Genomic DNA, 23069 nt, shown 5'->3' on the forward strand with positions numbered 1-23069 from the left:
ATCGGTCCTTATATAATCATATCATGGAATATCATGCACTACGGGATATACTTGGAATATTAAGGTGTAAAGGGAAATTCTTTTTTATGGTGTTCTTTTGTAGCTATATGGTTGTACAGTACAGTTTTATTTAACAAAACTCAATGGCTAGCATATTGCTGTCCATGGAAACAAAGCCGTTGATCAGACTTAATCTCTTCAAAAGAATATATTCCTCTGCCTCTGCGTTCCAATGTGCACAAAGGGAGGATTGGCTCTTATTTGTTTCCACTCTTTTGGGTCTTTCTGCCCCTCCTATGAACTCTTATGTCTGTCTATTTGTCCGTCTGAGAACGAAGATGCCGTCTGAGAAAGAAGGAAGTGTGGGATCAGTGTAGCTGCCAGAGTTCAGACGAGTTTCCCACCCGTTTCCCAATGAAGATTTTTTATTTTTTTTTACTGAGGAGTGGATGAGGTCAAAGAATAAAAATAAAAATAAATAGAGCATCAACCAAAAACAACAGCTGATAATGTATGTAAAAGCAGATTGCATCAGGGCCATTAATATTCTGTCAATATTCTTTCACAGTGAACTGAGGCAGTAAATATGGCCATCATGTTTCTTGTGACTGACCAAGCTGTGTATTTGCAAAATATTCTTCTTTAAGATTCTGCTGTCAAAAATGTAGTTTATTTATTTTTATTTATCTGACTGTAAAACCCCATGAAAAGCAAACCACCTCAAACTGCTCTCATTTTTTAGATTTGAAGAAACTAAAAAAGAACTAGAAAAGCAGAGTTGCACCCAACCATAATGAATCCCATCAGATGTTTTCTGGATTAGTCTCCTGCATTTTAAAGTAGTACAGGAAAAACTCTGAGGTTGGACATAATCCATTCCAGAGCATGAGTTAACTTCCTGATTTATTTATATTTAAAAGCATTTTGTCTATAACGTAAACAAAAATCCATTTAGGTGTCAGTCTGTCGCCATCACAAAACCTCCTGTTTAACTGACTTTCATCGCAATGTGTATGTATGGTGAAGCTGGAGTTTTATTTCTTACTGAAATGAATCTGTTTACTTCACGTAATATGTCGTGACTTCTTCTTGTCTCGTGGCATTTTAAACATCCACAAATAGCAACAAAGCAAAACCCATGCACAGTTAATCCTATTGCTAAAGGTTCGACCTCGAAAGATTTTTGTTTTCCCAATAATTCCAAAATGTCAAGCCTTAAGTGGTTGTACTGTAGCTGAAAGCACCGTTGAGTGTAGTAGCCCTGCTTTGTTGGTTAAAGAACATTTTTGTTGTCATAAATTCAATTCAATTGCAAGCGCATGCTGAAGCAAGGGGAGAATTTCAGGGAATTACCCACTCAGCTGACAAAGTTGTTAAATTACAGTTTTAAATCATCATTCCAACTGTGGTGTGTCTCATACAATATTATGTGTTTGTTCTTCAACCACTATCTCGTTGGAATTAAATGACAAACATCTTGGCATGGTATGATTTTAGACAAAATGTCTGTTCCCGCTCATCACGGTTGTCATTTGTGCTGGCGAGGCATGATCCATTTCAAGTCCAATGTATTCAAGTTTTCCGGGAAGAAAGAAAAAAGATGGTGACAGGAAATGCGTCCAGCCCTCATGTTTGATACAAGTCCACGTTATTAAGTGACGTGTCCTCCAAGTGAACTGTGAGCGTCTCGCCGTCCCTTCATTGAACAGACAATGGACTATTGTGAGTAGCAGGGCGAGTCTTCCACTCTGGAGTGATCCCAGGTCACATGATGACATTGAAGGCTGTCTTATAACAATAATAGGACAATTACCCATTCAAGCACATTTAGTAAATTATATGGAGAAAAACCCTCCTCTAGTTGATGAGCTAAAAGTGTTAAAAGTATTTTCACTTTCACAGGTCCCAAATGTCAAATATACTCGGATTCGCGCTGCATTCCCCGTGGGCGGCACCATTGTTGCACGATGAGTGATGGAATACACTGATTTGCCCCTTGCAGCAGCATTACGAATCACTTTTCCGAGTTGGTGGTGCTTACTTCACTTTTCTGGAATGTGTCATACAGCCACAATTCAACTAGTTCAGCTCACCACAGAACGGTTCGGACGGACAAATCGTGATCTGGCTTACGGCGCAAAATGTGTCGGTGGGATTGTGGCAGCTGCGCCATTTATGTAAAACCTCACTGCGGAGCAACACAATGGAACGTGTCGATGAATTCAACACAGAAAAGAAGGTCATGATGTAAACAAAGGGTGCAAATAAAAGACAACAAACATTTGGGGCTATCTTCGTATTCCCAATTAACTTGCAAATCCATGCAAGCATGGGCTGACATAAAAACTGCAAATACAGCTCCTTTCCTTTCAAAATGTATTCTCATGGTTCCAAAAAATTATTATTGGTGTGTGAGTGTGTGTCATATCATCACTGTCATGCAGGGAAATGGTGCAGCTGATTTCATTTGGACAAGCCCCGCCAAGACAAACACACTCAAGTGCTGAGGACCTAAAAAAAAGTGCTATTTTCTTCTTTGCCAAGCACAGCATATCAGGGACCACCAATATCAGTGATTGCTGACACACACACACAGTCACTATGCACATGGACATAATCTGATGCCCTGAAGTAGAACTGTCAGAAGTCCAAACCTGTACACCCGATTAAAAAAAAAAAATCAGTAAAAGTCAAACATTTGGATTGTATACATTATGACATTGACATTTTGTTGCGTTCCCAGTCAAACAATGGCACACTGTCTGCCTTCTAAAATTTCACTCCAGTAAAAGTGCTGGAAGCTCTTTCTCTAATTTAATCTTTCAACGCTTGTATAAACATTGCTGTCTTTTGGAATTAAAGACAGAATACTAGACAGAATTCAATTTTTTTTTTTTAAACGTGAGGTAGACTGACAATCTGGCAAAATCAAGCGAATATCTATATGGGATGGAATAAAGAATAAAGAATGTAGGGCATAAATACTGTATACACAACGCATTATTTAGGATGTGTGTGTGTTCGTCTTTATCATTGTTCATCATGATTGTTATGGATTTGTTTATTTTCACATGTATGACTGGCTTGAGACACTGTGTCACTATCATCAATCTTATAGCTCTAATTATTATCTTTGAAAAGCAATAAACATACCTACAAAGAAGTACAATGGGGCCATGTTTAAGCTGGCCCACAATCTGTCACCTGAATCTAGCTGACAAGTTAACGTCATAACAGCGTTTCAGCATCGCAGGAAAGCAACGCCGGGCCACCGCAAAGAGAGTGTTGGCATGAGAAAGACGCAACCAGTACATGTAAGTCTGACCCTAACAGAGATGAAACGCCTGGGGGCTAAAGTTCATCCCACCCAGGGTCCAGTCGGAACGCTACTAGCCTCAGCTCCCTCCAGAGGTCAGGCAAACACTCGAGTGTGTATTCTACGCCATTTAACGACTGGTTAAATAAACGAGCCCACTCCCCGTGGGAGGCTGTGTTCTGACCGACTACCTGATGTTGAGTTTGAACTGCTGCTAGGCTAAGTGCACATGTATGCGGGTATTTCAAGCGTGCTTCAGAGCAAACAAAAAATGGATCCACACGTAACGGCATTTGCACATGATAACACATTTGCAAGCTATTTTAAACAAACGCAGGCCTGAAAAAGTGACAGTTAACTTGGTTGTAAACATGTAATTCAAGCGCAGTTGCCACAGAGTTGAAAGGACAAATTGATTTCAAATACATTGGGCATGTCCTTAATGTCAGTAGGAGGTTTTTAACTCATTCACTAGCATAAATTCATTAAAAAAAAGATGATCAAAAATTAGTGGCAAGAGGCGATACATTTTTTTGATTGTAATTAATCGCATGACTTCACTAGTTAACTCACAGTTAATCACAAAATGTATATCGGTTCTAAATGTACAATAAAAAAAAATTCTAGGTTTTCATACTCTTGTTAACATAAGTGGGGGAAAAATGTTAAACTAATAGAAATAGTTCAAATTAAATGTTGACGTTTATAGCGGTCAATGGCAGTAAATGAGTTAAAAAAGAAAATCTGAAGAAATTGTATTTTGGGATAAGTCACAAGAACAACAATTGCAGTGCTACGTGTGCCCCTAAGGCTTGAAGCTGGACTGACCCAACTTCACATCTGAGCATGGATTTGGCAACAGTAACAGTAGAATTGACTTTATTGTAAGTGGTGGAGGACTTTGAATGTCTCTCGGAGGTGAAATAGTGCTTGGATGCAGTGACGATGACATAGTGAGATTGCGGCCGAATATATGGCGCCAAGGAAGAACACACACATTGAGGGTAACAACTAAATCCACACTTGAAACACACAACACTAAAAGTTGAGCACTTTCCCACCGCAATGTTATATTTCCTATTTGCGGATCTTTTGCTACTTTCCACTCTCCTCGTGCCCACTTTGACTGGCTCCCGCTGTGTCGCATTGGGATGTCATGTCAAGGTCCACAACCGTATTAATGGCCCTCATTCATCCATTCTTGTCTTTTGTTTGGATTTGAGAGGAAAAACTGGTGATCTTCTAAGGCTCTTTGCAAAAAAGTTTGCATGGTTACTTTAGGACAATTAAAAACGTATTTAAGAAGGCTGATAGCTAGTTAAAAACTTCAAAGCACAATCAAGAGGGAGTAAGTTCATCAAGCAAAAAAATTACTCTGGCAGTATGCTTTGCCTTTTCTTTGTTTTTGTTTGCCTCAAATAGGGTATTTATAAAAGAGGAATATGAGTAGTGATCGTAAGGTTAATGCACTATAGACCTTTTTTTATTTTTTTTATTTTTTTATTTATTTTATTATTTTATTATTTTATTATTTTATTATTTTATTATTTTATTATTTTTTTATTTTTTTATTTTATTTATTTTATTTTTTATATTTTTATTGTATTTTATATTATTTATTTATTTAAAAACATTTTTTGTTTATTTATTTTTAGGGGTATTTTTTTTATTCATTTATTTATTTTTTCAGTAGTTAACTTAATTTTTTTACAGTTAAACTGCTACTGAAAATTTAGTCTGTGCAGTTAATGCTGGTTTTAGGATGGCGAGTAATATATGATGAGTAATATTAGTCCACAAACAACATGAACAAAGTCAACTTTGGATTTATAATTCATCTACACTCAAGTTTACATTTAGCTACGCTACTTTATAGTAGATCTGTTCCTTCCAGTGTGATGATGTGGATACAGCACACAGCCGTGAGTGTATCTTACCTCTCCTCGGTGGCCCACATAGATGAAACTGCACATAGGATGGAACGCTCCAGTGCCGCAGGCCAGGAGGTGAGTGCGGTTGTATGGCTGCAGGAGGCGCACAAAGTTGGCACATTCCGTCTGCAAAATGCAGAAACACAACGACAGAAACTTACTGTATATACTTCTGAAGCTAAGATCTGCTTTCTCACTCTTACACGTGACACACGTGCAGTATTATCAAAACACAAAGTGAAATGGTAGATCTCCTCCAAATGCAGATAAGCTGATTTTCACTGTTACCAAGGGAACAGTGGTATTTTTTGATGATCCTTATTAATACCACATGTTGGTAAGAAGGCCCAACAAAGACTTTTTATTGGATGGAATATGATAGAAAGTCCTCAGCGGCATTTAAAAATTTTTTTTTTACCATCACTAATGTGACAGCGTCACCATGGTTTTGATATACACTGCCGTTCAAAAGTTTGGGGTCACCTAGAAATGTCATTATTATTGAAAGAATAGCACTGTTTTTCAATGAAGATAACGATGGGTATCTATGGCAAATATCGCAAGTTAAAAAATTTTTGTTTCCCCCATTAAGACTTGACCAAATGTATTTTGTCAATCATTCACCATTCATGATCATGATTTATTCACAAATCTAGTGAAATAATTGTATCAAGAGAAATGGCTGAGCTTCTGTTCTCGTCAAACAAGATACTTTAGAGACATAGACGAAACAAACCCTACAATAGGAACTGAGCTCTGTGTGGCCTACAGTGGGATGAAATGTTGACAATAAAGAAATATGCCTGAGCTCTATACACTCTGGGTTTTGCGGTTTTATATATCTGGGTGGGTTTTATTGAGGCCATAAAGAAAGTTAAAAAATATTTTTTTCCCTTTCAATATTTTCTTTCACCACAGCAGTAGCATTAACATGAATGTTTCCAAAATTGGAAAATAGACATTGAATCATGAGATGAGTAGCTAGGCTCAAGGTTTTACAAATCTTAGGTTATTCCTGTGTGTTGTTTTTTTTTTTACCAAACCATGTGAACAAAATATCACAAGCTACCTCTATTGTCTGCTTTGCTTCTGAATGTTGTAATTTATTGTGTTAGTCAATGATTTTAGGTGTTGTTTCTTTGCTTGTGTGAAGAGCTCATTGAGTTGCCTTGTGCATGAAAAGTGCGATAAATAAAGCTGGCTTGCCTTGCCGACAAGTACTTTTCCAGTACAACCTTATCCGATACTTGATGACAGAACCAGTGCTGCTTCCAAAATGATGTAATAATTGAGAGAAATAAAGTATAAGTCAGTGGGAATGGGGACAAATGTGTCCCATATGTAAGAAAGAAACCATATTTATGGAAAAATGTGGTCTTTAGATTTCAGAAACAGGATCTTGGTGCCATAAGTTACACATCATTTCTATCATGACTTTATCAATACCACATGACATGAGCAACTGGCAAAAATCGAAGAAAGGCTGTGGAAATTCGCAAGCATGGTCACATGCCTATAGCCCCCCCCCCCCCCCCCCCCTCCAAGGTTGAACCTGTAACAAAAGTAATTAGTGTTTGTTTGTTGGTTTACATGCTAGTAGGCCACTTCCTGGCTTGTAAAGGGTTAATAACACCTAACTTTTTTTTTATTCCTTTGAGAGATATAAATAGCCCACAACATCATAGCTCATTCGATCACTAGGGCTAGAATGAGGAGCTCTGACAAATGACTTGGAGACGAGAGGAGCTATTCCTCCTTCACATGGGGAAAAGTCAAAGGAGATGGCTCGGGCTTCTACAAGTATTTCAAGTATCTTAAACACCAACATAAAGACATATAGTGAGAAAGGGCTGAGAATGATTCAATTAAAAGTGGAAGCTTTCTACTATGCATCAATTTGTTGAATCAAGTATTTTGGGCTGCATGGCTAGCTTGTTGCTAACAGCTGTTAGCAGTTAGCTGTCAAGACCAACTTAACTTAATATAGGCACAAATCATTTGTACTCCCAGGTCTGTGGTTTCCTTCCCCATACATAAGTCAAGAGCACACACACATGACAGTCAAATGGTCGTAATGGATGAACACGATCAAAGACAAATATGGAAGCACTTCCACAGCTGCGTGGGGCTTGCTTGCCAGTTCCGCTCTTTGCTCCAAGTACTCTTCCAGTGAAACCATTTAGTAACAACGCCAAATGAAGTGGAAGAGATCCATTTTCTCAAAATCAAAGATCACAGATTCAAACTTTCTGCTTGGACTTTTTATATGCAAGCACTGTAAACTGTTTAGAAAAGCAAAACTTTGAACTCTGTGATACAATGAATGAACCAGTAGTTACTGATCATTTGTGGTAAAGTGGGCTGGACTCGTAGATTATGCTCGACTTAAAGCACTGCTGGTCCCTCATAGTTCAAGCAGATTCATTATCGATGCATCCTTATTGATCGTTCGACTAGAAATAACCGTCTACTGCTGCCAATTGTCGGTAAAGCACGCTACGCCCTATGCCATGCCAGCATTTGTGGCTAGCGGTGGTCAAAGGTTGGGCGTGGTTGGATTACCAGCAGAGGGTGACAAATATTATTGTCCTCAGTCTCTCCCCTGTTCCTAAAGTTGGCAATAACACAGACCACCCTCATCCATCCTCTACATTATTTATCTTTTCACCAAGTAATTGTCAGAACCGTGTTTTTGTTTTCCTCAACAGAATGATTGAAACTAAACGTTGTCTATATGTCAGTGAGGCATGTATTTCGCACAGAGAAACAATGTGAAGACCTCTAACCTTATCCACCCCTTTCCTTTTTCATCAAAGTCAAGTTTTGTTCAACACATGCAGACAGCAAACAAATGAGATTAAAGGTGTGTCGGAGTGTGGGTCCTTGCTGTCTTTTGCTTAGTCAAAAGACTGCAGTCATCCATCAGCTTTGACAAAGAAAACCCTCCGAAAAACAGAAAGCAAGGAGACGCCAGGGAATGCGAGAAGCCATCTGCGCAGTCAAACCTCTCTCGCAAACATATATGGACTTGTATGACACGCAAAACGTTCTCATGAGAATTTAGTTGGAATTTGTGGCAAAAGTTCAGCCTTAGACAAACACAATGAGTTTTGGTTGCTGGTCGACATCCAATTTGTTCAAATTTGGGGAAAAAATGTCTACAAGTAAATCTTTTCCATGGTTAACTCATTCACAACATCAAAAATTCATTTGAACTATTTCTATTAGTTTAACATTTTTTTCCCACTTTTGTTAACATGAGTTTGAAAACCTATAATTTTTTATTGTACATTTAGAACAGATATGAAATTTGTGATCAATGGCGATTTAACTAGTGAAGTCATGCGATTAATTACGATTAAAAACTTTAATCGCCTGACGCCCCAAATTTTTTACATTTTCTTTTTTTTTTTAATTCATTCGCTGCCGTTGACTGCTATAAACGTCAAAAATTCTTTTTAACTTTTTCTATTAGTTTAACATTTTTTCCACTTTTGTTAACATGAGTTTGAAAACCTAGAATTTTTTATTGTATATTTAGAACAGATATGAAATTTGTGATCAATGGCGATTTAACTAGTGAAGTCATGCGATTAATTACGATTAAAAACTTTAATCGCCTGACGACCCAAATTTTTTACATTTTCTTTTTTTTTTTATTCATTCGCTGCCGTTGACTGCTATAAACGTCAAAAATTAATTTTAACTTTTTCTATTAGTTTAACATTTTTTCCACTTTTGTTAACAAGAGTATGAAAACCTATAAAAAAAATTGGGGGAAAATGTTCTATTCAACAGCGGCGTTGCCATGAAGTGAGACAAGCGCCTCCAATTGGAAAGCAGCCGGTGTAGCGATTTAGCTTTATTTTGGCGGACTTATTCACAATGATCTGAATGATTAAACTATTAATCCCGCCAAAAAAGAACCGAAGTCAGGTCTTTCTTTTGCAAAAATGAAATATACATCTTGTCGAGGTGCAGTCTAACCAGTGGCAAAATCTTCGTTCTACTTCCTGCTAGGTCAGCACCAAATATGGGCATGCTGGAAACCGGTAATTTTGCATTGCCTTGTGATTCTTTCCCCGTGAGCGAATGCAGTGTGAAAAGGGCTTTACTGCTTTGAGTGTGAGTTATCCTTCCTCACACAACTTCCAATGTATGTTCTTGTTTTCCTCTTCTCAACTTTTTCCCTCAACACCCAATATTGAGGCTATCGCAAAGAAGCCATGAAAAGCAAAACACACAGTTACTCAGTTGATGCTCACCAAATATGAACTCGTACTGTGGAAGTATTTTTCTAAAAAAAAAATGGTGTTGCCCCTGAAGTTTTTAAGTGGTATTAGGTTGTCATTGTTGGGAAAGAGTATCAGTTGAATGTCAAAGAAAAAAATGACGAGCTAGCTCAAATAGAAAAAGAGGAGAAATGTTCAAATGTATACCAATTATCAGAATGTGTGTTCTCCGCTGTGGGAACTTGATGGTCATAAATTTTATTTATTTTTTTTAAATCTGCACATGATACATTACAATATGCATTCCATAACTTTAATGGGCCAACTGCTGACATTGCTGCTCCAAATCATTACAGGAGCTTCTACTCACAGTTCCCCGCACCAAATCCCAGTGAGCAAACGCTCAGAGGAAATACCACATAAAACTGACATGGGACACACAAGACACACCTGCCACTTCAAACACAATGCACATGTCCACAGTCACACACACACACACACACACCTCAAACATGTTCCAGATGGAGGTGGCTGGTAGATGTCATGTAGTGAGTGCAAGGTGGGGTCCAAAAAGTCACCGTGTGCTTATGACTCTCACAACATGAAGTGAGAGTTGACGGTCTCAATGTCTGCAAGTATCAATTGTTGTATTCCATGTGCTTTTAAAACCACTATAGACCTTGAAATTTTCTGTAAAATAGGAGAATGTCCCCTTTTTTGTTGTCAATTTCTACCTAGTTTTTATGTCATGGAATGAAAATAAATAATAATAAAATCCTAAAATCTCATTTAAGACTCACTGTACGTCAGATCAATTTGTATTTTTTTCTGTTTTTACTTATTGAGGGCTTTCCTCCATCTCTAGCTAACCTCCTCAGGCTAGCAGATGGAATGATGATGTAAATCGCAAAGAGGGTAAATAAATGAAATTACTGAGGTATTCATGTTTAAAACACAGTATAAAAAAAAGGTTATCTTATTATTCTTATTCCGCAAATGTCTTATTTGTCGTAACATATTAGTCCCTAAACCACTGTTTTCTTTAGTTCCCTGTTCAGATCAGACCTCATTAAGAGATACCCTGCAACCCCCCTGGCTCGTGCACAAAACCAATAAACATCTTCATTTACAGCAGCTCTCCATGCTTTCTTTTCATTAGGAAACTTTGGATGCCGGTGGCACATTCTACAGCAACCCAATCCAAACCGCTTACAGTGAGGCATATTCTGTCCCATAATGTATTCTACTCACCTTTAGTTTGTCTCTTATTCCGTTTGGATAAACATACGGAATAGAAATGAATGGATTCCGATCGGTTTTAAATGAATAATGAATAATTTGCTCTCATTTAAAGAAGCATGTTTTTGTTGCTCATTAATGGCATGTCCATCTGCTGTGAAAATGTGTATCAATCAATCAATCAATCAATCAATCAATCAATCAATCAATCAATCAATCAATCAATCAATCAATCAATCAATCAATCACTCAATCCACTGAGCAGAGAGTGTTTGTTTACGAAGCTACACGGACATCATTTACACACACACACGTTAAACGTTAATGACTTACGTACCTGTGGCTCCTTCCCTCTTTGAATGCAGTCTTCTCGGTTGCCAGGTAACGGGGGCCAATAGATCTGTGAGGGGAAAAGACCGCGGGACAGTGGTTCTTATTTAATTGGTAGACTTGACTTTTGACAACAACAAAAAATAATTGTACTTTATAGCAGAACATGTGGCCATAACTGGGAAAAAGTATCCATGTGTTAAGACTGGAAATTAATGAATTGACTGTTTTCTATTCATTCGTGTCATTTTGTTTACAGTACCGTGAAAACTAAGGCAAGTTCAAGTTTTGTTGTTTGAAATGCATCATTACCATTTTGAAATGTGAAAAGAAAGAAAGAAAGAAAGAAAGAAAGAAAGAAAGAAAGAAAGAAAGAAAGAAAAGAACAAGAGCAACAGAACAGTATTGCCTCCAGAATGACCAACACTTTGTTTTCCTCCATGAAGCACAGCCATAGTGGAATTAGTTTTATGACTTTTGGGTTTCATTTATGTATTTATTAATTATGTATTAATTTATTTATTTTGAATGTAGGGATTTGTTATATTGGAGCTTTATTTTGAGATAAAGTACCAATGGCATGCTGAGAAAACAGAAGTTCTGCTGAATTGAAAATCATAAGCTTAGGTATGCCGTGATTGTTTTTTGTGCTTGGCAGGTCTTTGTTTTTCTCCTGGCAGGTCAGGCAGGAGGGTGTGGCTGGCAGCTGATGGGACACACCTGGGCTCAATTAATTCATCAACCTTCTCAATAAGAAGAAGACCTGTTTTTAAACATTTTTACTGGCATGTAAACTAAAAGCAAAACAATTATGTTTACGCTAACGTTTGTTAGCGTTCTGTGATGTTTGCAATATTTGTAACTGTTGTTACAGGACACCAGATGTTTAAAGTATTTATCTAACCGTCTACCTTTTTATCCATTTTCAGTCAGAAACCATCTTTGGTAAATAAACTGTGCCTTTGATTTTTGTATCATACAAATGAAATGTAAATATATGGTTTCATTGCAATGTATGACTGGCCCTTGTTTATTATACTGTACAATCAAAAATAAAACATTAAAGTTATCCTAATACTGCACATATGAAGCTCTTTATAAATAAAGCTTTCATTAGTTTTTTCCCAAACAATGCATATTTAGTTTGGGAAAGCCCAAAGCCACAAGAATGTGACTTTCATGAGCACCATGTAACATTTGGACACAAACTGCTTTGACTGGTCCACATGATGCTTTCTGACTTTGATACAAGACATCAGATTTCACATTTCCCGGCAGATGAAAGCTGTCTCAACATTGACCTTCAATGGGCTGTGAAACCTTGCAGTTTCTTGCACACCACCAGATTCTTTGTTTTTCCAACCGACACATCAGAACCCAGGGAAGAAAGCAAACAGTCCTGATGCGCACGACAACACAAACGGGTTTCATGTGTGCACGGCCGTGTGAGTGCACTCACATAGATTTGCTTGTGAGCATGTCAGGCAAATGATTTTTTAAACTACCACAGTGGGGTCATTATTAGGTCATATGCAGGCTTCGGGAGTAACGGAATACATGTACCGCCGTTACGTAATCAGATTTTTTTTTTAAACTGTATTCCATTACAGTTACAGGAAAAACATGTAATCGGATTACAGGTACATTTATTAAAAATGGGGATTACTTCGAGGGATTACAATTTCTACGATGAGAGAGAGTGCGAAAGAGGGCGAGAGAGATAAAGAGAGAGACATTGTATAGAATATATATTGTGGTAATATTTATTTTTATTTTATCTTCATGGCATACTCAATATTGGAGTAATCCAAAACTAATCCAGTTACATTACTTTAATATTATGGTACTTGGATTACGTTACTAACTACATTTTTAGCAGGTAACTTGTAACTGTAACGGATTACATTTTAAAAGTAACCCTCAGTGCAGTTTCCGAGTGTGTCGGATAACAAAATGCACATAAATTTACATGTGTACGACCATCTGATTATTTGGTCTCATTTAGCTTAGTAGTATATAAGCTGTATCCACTACATGGAAAAATATAAGATGAATACAACAATTTCATGACATTAGAATTTGGAGCTAGTCTAAAAATGGACTTGGAATAGTTCTGATCTGGCGCGGTTTCCTTGGCTTGTTGCTGCGCTGCAATATTCCGCCATGATCTCCACTCCACCCGAGAAATATGGCTGACCTCCACGAGTCATCCAACTTCCTTCCTGTTTAACTCTCAAAATGTCACCACAATGTCTCTTTAACTTTGAAACCACCCTCAGTGATATCAGTCACAAGTCTTTGTCCTTTGATCGCTGACATCTGTCCAGAGCTTAAAACAGATGCAAAGTGCAGGAAAGTCACAAACACATCTCGTCCTTTCACTCTTTTCAACCTTGTCCTGATATCTGGCAACCAAACTATTCGTGTGAGCCAAAACCATTAAGAGCCGCAGTCTTTGTTCTGATGCCAGATGCTTAAACAAATCGGAGTTCTAACAAAAGCACCAGTGTGCACTAAATCAAGTTGTTGAAAAGAAGAACTTTGATCAGTCCCACTTGTAATTCATGACATTTACACCCTTAAAATCTATAACAAATCATTGCTTAGATACGCGCTGTTTTCTCCGCGCTCTCATAGCTGTTGACTTGCAAAATACATTTTTTAACTTGCTTTATCCATTAATCCGTCCATTTTATATAGTGCTGGTTTTCATTAGGGTCATGGGTGAGCTGAAGCCTAACCTTTAGAGTCTTCATTTAACCTAGCATGCATATTATTTGGAATGTGAGAGAAAGCACAAACTCTAAAAACAGTTGGGTCACATTGAACCCAATTTTGGTACAATCTGACCCAAATACTGAGTAAAAAAAAAAAAAAAGACCGTCTCCGACTTGGGTCAATTTGGGCCCAAAAAATTTGTTCAAATCAATGTAAAAAAATGTGTTATTCAATTTTGACCCAAATTTTATGGTTAAAGTAATATAACTAATTGGGTCAAAACAATGTCATTTATTTATTTATTTTTAAAACCAACTTTGAGTTCAAACAATAACTCAGATAAAAAATTGGCAGTAAATCCCATTGTCTTGATTAAAATGCACCGCACAATAAAACTTACATGTCTATTAAGGCCTGACCAATCAATTTATCAATATACGTTTTCAAATTAGCAAAAATCAGCAAATGTAATGTATTTTTGAACATTAACATTACAAACTAAATTCAAACATCCATAATTGTTTTATTTTTTTTAATGGGAGGAAGCGCAAACGGGTTAGGGTTAGGGTTAGGCATGCTAGATGGCCTGAGGCCAGATTTGAACCCCGAAACTCTCAATTACAAAACAGACATACCTCACAATGTGCTGCGCGCATTCTCTGTCTGAATCGTCTCATTTCAACTTCCTATCATGGTGGTAGGAAACTGGAGCCTATCCCTGCTGACTGAGCAAAAGGCTGACGGCACCCTGGACAGGTCACCACTCACACTCACATTCTACTGTTCATTCTAAATCAAGGTCACGGATGAGCTGGAGTTGATCCCAACCAATGATTGGGAAGGAGGCCAAGCACATCTGATCACACTCACTTTCACACCTATGGAAAATATATTTCTTGGAATGTGGGAGGAAGCCAAGGCATGCAAACTCCACACAGAAAGGTCAAAGTTGAGATTTGAGTCCAAAATTTTTGACTGGGAGGCAAACGTGATAACCACATGTTCAGCTTTAATGTAAAACATGTAATGGTTCGATGGCATTAATAACAACAGCTTCCAATGGTAAAAACGGTTGAATCCATGTTTATTTAACTTTTTGCTGTAATTGTGATTAGAGGTATGAAACCAAGGTCTTGTGGTCCACACACTACATGTATCCAAACATTGGTGGCTTGATTTATAGGAGGAAATCGACTTTTACGCTGAACAGATCTGTTTAGTTTGCGGCTGCACACTTTGCGTAATTGAGCCAATGAGATGAATTACGGAAATGGCAAAAAAGAAAAAAAGCGCAAAGTACGGTGGGCTGTGACTTTAATAAGAAAAACAACCTTGCTGCTTTTGTTCTGCTCCAACAAGTGTACCCATTTCCACTTTATAAATCATAGTTTAGTATATTGCATTGTGCTCTACTGTATATTGAGTTGTTCATAGGAACATATTGATTATTGATACTTTTACATTGGCCAAGACAGCTTAACACCTAGGAGTGTTAAAAAAAATAGATTGGGCAATATATCGCAATATTACAGTGCGCAATTCTCGAATCGATTCAATATGCGGCCGAATCGATTTTTAAACATCACTTTTTGATGGAAATATTCAACAAAATGTCTTACTTAGGCTTAGTTTTCACACTTTAAGCATGGAAGAATGTTATAATAATTGAACATTAAGCCTTAATATTTGATTTTAAAGCTGTTCAAACATGAAACAGACTGCAACCTGTTTGTTAAATACGATGGCTTATAAACCCGTTTCATGTAAATAAATACATTTTCATACAAATCTTACAGTGTACATGTACAAGTGTACCGATTAGTATTTTATAAATTAGATTTTTTTTTTTAAATCGCAAAAATCGATTTATAGATTTGTATCGGGATTAATCGCTTCAAATCGAATCGCGACCTATGAATCGTGATACGGATCGAATCGCCAGGCACTACGCAATTCACATCCCTACCCCGTACTATTTCAGGGCGTTTCAGGAGTGGCAAATATACATCATATAGGTGACATAAATCACTGCTGGCTCCATGTATTTGTAAGTTTTGAGGATAGATGGCTAAAAAATTTAGATATTAATCTCCACTTGACTGCAGCATGTTTTTCTGTCCTCAGTCTTCTTTCCAGTAAAATGTGCTTTCTTATTATGGTCTACAGAGACCTCCTTCTTTGTTGTTTAGCATCGCTTGCTGACTGATGCGTTCAAAATATGACGGGATTTTTGGAGTAGAGGAAGTTGAGTTGGAAAAGCTGCAGGAAGTTGAACTCATTCATTCCCGCTGAGATGTAAAACACTCCACATGAAGTAAAACTCAGGTGTAATAACTCTTCTACTTTTTCAGGGCTGATAACAATGTTTGGCCCTCTCGAGTTCAAATGAAAGAAAGATGTGTAATATATCTTGTTTCATAAGTGCATCCCGCAGACACGTGTATGCAGATAAAGATTGTGGTCTCAATGTACTATTTCCTAATAATTGTTTGAGGACATGACTATCATGTTGGGCCTTTGGAACTAGAAATGAGGTTAGCTACCCCCCACTGTGCCCCTGCAGTGACATAAACACAGCAGTTGTTCCCAAGATGAATGTTCAAGCAGTTAAGTTTCAAAATCAAACATCTTTTTAGTCACTTAATTGATTCCACATTGGAGGAGGCCAAGAATCCTGGAGAGATGCCAAAACTGGGACGGGGAGGGTCCAGCAAAAATAAATACGATCATATTTAATGATTTTATCTTGTGTGTGTGTGTTTAAAAAAAATAATGATTTAATTTTCATAGTAGATTTGTTACGATACACTCAGGCTTCATGGCTAGGAAGATGTAATCCTTCAAACCCGGGACCCAACCATAAGGGCGGGTGGGTGGTGTCTGGGTTGGTAATGCACTTTAAGGCAAAATAAATTTTCTTCCGATTACTGTATTCGTTTGGTAAAATGTCCATACATCCATTTTCTTAACCGCTTGTCCTCACAAGGGTCCCGGGGGGTGCTGGAGCCTATCCCAGCTGGCTTCGGGCAGTAGGCGGGGGGTACACTGAACTGGTTGCCAGCCAATCGCAGTTAAAAATAAGTGATAGTTACATCCTTAATTATCACCATTACCTTTCCTATGTAATTGACCAGGAGAAATCACATGGTTCTTCCTTCCAATGAGTCATGTGGCATCCATTTTTTTTTATATTTGGATTTATGCTACCGAACTTTTGTTGAGATTCACAAGGGACAATGATCCAGCATTAAAACAAAGTCATAATATGGCTTACGGTTGTTTTGGTTTATTACACAGTGTAGTATGGAGTAATTTGTATATGTTACCTCCTTGGACTCGCTTCTGCCTGGTCCCAGCAGGAGAGAGTACATGACGTCTTTACCCCCCAGGAAGAGACGATCACGGTACTCATCCAGATAGACGGTTGAGAGTGAGAGTTGGCCATGATGTCCACTGAAGATGAATGACCTGTTGGTGGACAGTAGATCTGCATACGCAAGAGCAAACATGCGGATTATTATCTTGTACCAGATTACAAATACATTGTTAAGGCAGTTAATAACAAAATGTCACGTATCTGTACTTGACTTCATTATTTGCATTGCTGGCAACTTTCACTTTTACGCCACTACATTTCCTAGATCAAAAATAAAATTGTACTTTGATGCATTACCCCTAAACAAATTACCAAAGTGAGTACTGACAAGATGAAAGCACTTGCTGCTGACTCCACTGCTTACGCAAAATCTCCAGCAGCAGATGATGACCAAAAAGACTACAATGGTGAACTATGTGGTGGTGGTGATAATAGGATAACATTACACACCTGTGGGCTTGTTTGAATATGAATATTAGGGAATATGAATATTTTGGGTCTGCGATTCGATTCAGAATCAATTTTTAATTAAGAACGATTTTTGATTCAAAATGATTTGATTGACAATGATTTTTGCTTCAATCTATAGATGTGCAAGGAATTGTAATGATCTACTCCAGTCTGACTCACTAATGCTAATTAGCGCACTACTCGCGGCACTTTTATCACTCAAAATAACGGCTCCACGCTGGAAAAAAAACAAACTTTTATTGGAATAACTTGATCGTGATTTTTTCCTTCTACTCTCTGATGTGGCCACAACTTAACAGTGATTATTAGACCGCGTGGAACCACACTGCCCCTCAGTGGCCAAACCGGGCACAACGTGAACAGCACTCCAAATAAAGGCACACAGACAAAGGCAAGACAGTATAAAATAATTGAAATAAAATCGATTTTGGGACATTTAAAATCGATTCTGAATCATACTAAATGAGAATTGCGATTCTTATGAGAATTGATTTTTTGGCACACCCCTAAGGAATATGAATGCTTTTCATGAGTGCCTCTTACGTTTCCTAAAGTGACAGAAATATTGATTCAGAATTTTGATATTCAACAACTCGCCGCCCAACCTGAAGAAGTACATTGAGGTATGATAGTTAAAATCAAGGTCAATGTACTTTTAGTTATCCAGAGTTTGTTAGCATATGGCTACGTGATAGTCAGGCTAACATGAGTTAGCTAATGTCGCTTATTAGCCAACACACAGATCTTTGACTAATGTACACCACTGAAGTAAAGTCAATAGAACATTGAAAATTCAAGTGAAAAAAAGAAAAACTAAATGTACACTTTTGATAATTTATTAGATTTTTTTTTTTTTTAACTTATATTCAAGTAATATTCTACAAGGGGACTTTTACGTCTGCCAAAGTTTTTTTTTATTTTTTTTGTTTAGTATTAGTTTACTTGTATCACTTTAAGGTACCAGACTGGGTACTTGAAACTGTTTGTCTATCAAACCTCAATGTGTGATTCTAAATCATGCAGGTCATTCAGATCGCAAAAGTTGAGGTTACAAATTACAATAGCACATGTGTCACTAATTTCCTTTAAATGTTTTATTTTCCTCATCTTTGCACTCACAACAAAGGGCATCCTTGTGATTGAACTTTTTCCCATACATTTATACAAGCCCGGGCACATCTGGTCTTTACTCAGTACAAGCCCAATAACAGATTTACATGTACAGTAATTCTTTTTAGTCCGATGTATCGCTACACTTATGAACAGACTTCCTGTGGGCACGCAGATGTTGACATTTTACTTACCTCACCAAATCAGGAGTGCTTATGCAATACTACTTTACTACTGGTGCTGCAGTCTAGTAATCATTCCAGAAAATTCAAGAGAGCTCTGCTTTGTTGGAAATGTTGAGTACTTTTTGGGCAGCCTTTTCAAATAAACAAAAGTCATCTATGACTTGTCATCTATGAACATGTTTATTTATTTATTTATTTATATTTTTTATTAAAAACCACAGATCTAACCTGTGGTATGTCTTAGACACACTGATGACATCATTAAAATATTCAAAACTTAACAATTACCGGGGTACATTACTATATAAGATTATGTTGGTTGATTGTGGTCATTTTTTAAATCCATCCATTCATTTCAAATGCCACATCTTTTAAAGTGCTAAAATACCGTGACTTGACATTCTACATAGCTACATAATTACTGGAGAACATATCAAGACTTACTGATATATTATCATAATATAATTTTTAAGGGTGTTTTAAGGGTGTATTTTAGAAATAAACTCAATTCACCAAATATGGTTCCTTGCCTGATAAAGCCCCACCGTAAATCTTACACTGAAGGTCAATGAACCAAGACCAAGAAACATAACTCCCACTACGAGGTCATAATATCAAACTTGCAGTTTACATCCAATAATACTAAATCATGCTATAGTAAAAAAAAGAAAAAGAAATGTGCTGGACACACAAAATAGATTACAAGCTCCCACATATTCACTTATCTAGTCAAGGGAGTGCCGGAGAGATCTTATGCACCTGGTCACCCCTGACCCAATCTGACAGCAGCTTTTAAGTCCAAAAGGTTGTTGCAAAACTCAGCAGGAGTGGCAGTGAGCAAGTTGAACTCAAGTTCAACTAGACACGGGCGTCTCCTCTCACTTTTCTATGAACACTATGCATGCATGTACGTACGCGCGCATTCACATTCACACACACACACACACACACGCACACACGCATACACACTCTTGTCTTTGTATCATGGTGGGGACATCTCATTGACATGATGCATTTCCTAGCCCCTTCCCCTAACCCCAACCATCAAAAATGATTGCCTACCCCTATTCCTTACCCTAACCTCAACCACAACCCAATTCAAACCTAAACTTTAAAACCAAGTCTTGACCCTCAAAAAGAGGTCTGAACTTGTGGGGACCAACAAAATGAAGGTCCCCACAATGGTTGTTAAACCTGAAAAAACATGCGTGTATGGGCCCCACAACATACACACACGCACGCGCACAACCCCCCACCCCCCCACCCCCCCACCCCCCACACACACATAATAATTTTTTAAAACTGAAATAAAATGTATTATTATTATTATTATTACTATTATTATTATTATTATTATTATTATGTTCATGGACATGTTTTGTGGAAGCTAATCCAACCCCAAATTTATGTGTCCGGAACAAGCTGTCACTGTGATCTTTGGTGTATTATTTGGACAATTTTGATGTTGTAGTGATCATTTCTATTGCATCATAATGATAAAATCCAAATGTGAAAAAAGTCAACCAAATTGAATGAGTCAGCCACAAAAGCAGTAGGCATAAAATTTCGTTTCACATTATCAACGCTATTCACACAGACATTTCCAGCCTTCATAAACATACATTCTGTATGCACACTATACTAAAAATATATTAATAATAAAAATAATAATAATAATAATTATTATAATAATTATAATAATGCTTTATTTTTTTCTTTTTACTGTGTGGCCTTATGCTTCTTTAAAGTACATTTGTATAATCTAACATGATCCAAACTACTGCCTTTGCAAAGAAAACAACGCAGAGCTTTTATTGGCACCATCACAGAGGCTGCATGGGACGGACGGGGAAGGATGCGTGGAGAGAGAAGCTGTCATTGGTATGTGAAACCCTCAGAGTCTTTGGGCTGATCAGCTTTCCATCGATCTCTCGTCACTCGGATGATACACACACAAAACACTCACGGAAAAAGAAGTCCCTCGCCACTCAGTGGAGCACTGATTGATTGAAGCACAGGGGCCAAATGTCTTCATTGACGGCTTGTCCATCAATGGAGCTTTGCAGACAAAAACATCTCCATCCATTGTCTTTGTCACACATTCTGCTCAGGATCACTGAAAGAAGAGAGACTATCCCAGCTGACTTGAGGGTGAGAGGAAGGGAATACCTTGGATTGATCACCTGTCAATCACAGGACTGATACGCAGAAAATCACTTTAATTAGCACCCATGGGTACTTTAGGTTACATGTTTACATGGTTTTCCAAATCACTGATGACATCCGTATCCTATTACTTGCAGTGCCCAGAATCTGTAAAAGTACAGAAAGGTGCCATAGGCCTAGGTTTTTCCATGGAATCTCCTATGATACACCAAAATGAATTAACTCATTCACTGCTATTGACGGCTATAAACGTCAAAAATGAATTTGAACTATATCTATTAGTTTAACATTTTTTCTCACTTTTGTTAACAATAGTATGAAAACCTAGAATTGTTTTTATTGTATTAGAACAGATTTAAAATGTGTGATTAATCGTGAGTTAACTAGTGAAGTAATACGATTAATTACGGTTAAAAATTGTAATTGCCTGACGCCCTTAATTTTTTAAATAATCTTTACTTAAGAAAAAAAAAAGATTACAGATTAAATATATATATATATATATATATATATATATATATATATATATATATTTTTTATATATTTTTTTAAGATTAACAATTTGGGGCAGCAGGCGATTAAAATTTGTAATTGTAAATATTCGCATGACTTCACTAGTTAACTCACAATTAATATATATTTTTTATATCTGTTTTAAATGCCCCACCAAAAAATTCTAGGTTTTCATACTCTTGTTAAGAAAAATGGAAACAAATGTTAAACTAATAGAAATAGTTCAAATGAGTTCAATTAAAATATGTGCATGAGTTTTCACTTTCACAAGACAACATGGTGGAAATGTGGTTAGCAGGGGCAATTCTAGGATCAGAAGTTTAGGGTTGCTCAGAGTTTTGGTGTCAGAGCATATCCAATGAGCACGGCATTCAGTTGGCGGCCTGGGCGCAGCAGGGGGTTTTGGGGGTTTGACATTTTACCGCTCAAAAAACACGCACACGCACATGCACGCACACACACACACACCACGTCTACAAAAACGAACTATCGACCTCATTACCAGCGCATAAACTTGTTTACTTAATGATTGTGTGCAACAACCAAAAGTCATGACAGAAGATCAACAGCATTGTCCATCTAGACCACCGCGTATCAAAGCCTTCATAAAGCTTACTGATGATAAAAGCAGTCTTAAAAAGCTGACATAAAAACATCGGAGCTGCTGGCAGAAGAAAACAGGCCATGCACAAGACGAGATGTGAGGAATAAAGCGGAGGGAATCATAAGGTCAGAGCGAGGAGGGAGGCTTTGAGTCTGACAATAACGAGCAGGCAGATGAAGCCACAAGCTGTTGAAGTTGATGGTGGATGTGCCAAAATTGACAGCAGCAAACAGAACAAATATAATGAGGACAGGAACAGTTCAACGTGATGTTGCTCTGTTCTATATTCTTCATCTTTATCTACAAGTATGTCACAGCTGAATTTGTTCATCGCTGTGACGGAAAGTAACATTTTACGAAAAAATATGTGTGGCAATCCTGTAAATTTTTCACTACAGTTTCGAGAATGGCTATTTGGGCCTAACTGTATCCACATACTACAAAATGTAGACACACACGGGGGCAAGAAGGCGGTCTCCAAATGTCCACTCCAAATTGACATCATCCTCTTGCAGTTACTTTACAAGCCACTTTGTGAAAGCTGAATGCTGAATTCCATTGGATGGCAGACAAATGCTGTGTTCACTCCCACAACGGCGCACAACGAAACAAACGCTCATTTCTATCTGCACCCATCTACCAAAATACCAAACAGGCACAAAAAATAGGGCCCTACCTGTCTTATAACATTGGGCAAACAGAGTTGCAGTGGGGAAAAAAAGCTGTATGTGGCAGTTGAATCCACATTACCACCACCTACAGGACTGGAATGGATGATTTCTCCATAAAATCCAATGGATGGATTAGTTGTCCTCTGTGAAGTGCCTGCATAGTTATTATTATTGTGGATTGTTTTACAGTGTTCACCACGTAGTCAT

General features: G+C 37.6%; 1 protein-coding gene across 1 annotated transcript in view; it reads right to left on the reverse strand.

Moving 5' to 3' along the window:
- Window positions 1-23069, reverse strand: part of sema3bl (sema domain, immunoglobulin domain (Ig), short basic domain, secreted, (semaphorin) 3bl) — a 54341-nt gene that overhangs the window by 17442 nt on the left and 13830 nt on the right. The window contains exons 2-4 of the mRNA XM_077576926.1: window positions 17093-17253; window positions 11056-11118; window positions 5254-5373 (exon numbers count right to left, since the gene is read on the reverse strand). Of these exons, the coding sequence (XP_077433052.1) occupies window positions 5254-5373; window positions 11056-11118; window positions 17093-17253 (344 nt within the window). The remainder of the gene's footprint in view (window positions 1-5253; window positions 5374-11055; window positions 11119-17092; window positions 17254-23069) is intronic.

Source organism: Vanacampus margaritifer, chromosome 1, assembly GCF_051991255.1.
Source record: "Vanacampus margaritifer isolate UIUO_Vmar chromosome 1, RoL_Vmar_1.0, whole genome shotgun sequence".
Classification (NCBI taxonomy): domain Eukaryota; kingdom Metazoa; phylum Chordata; class Actinopteri; order Syngnathiformes; family Syngnathidae; genus Vanacampus; species Vanacampus margaritifer.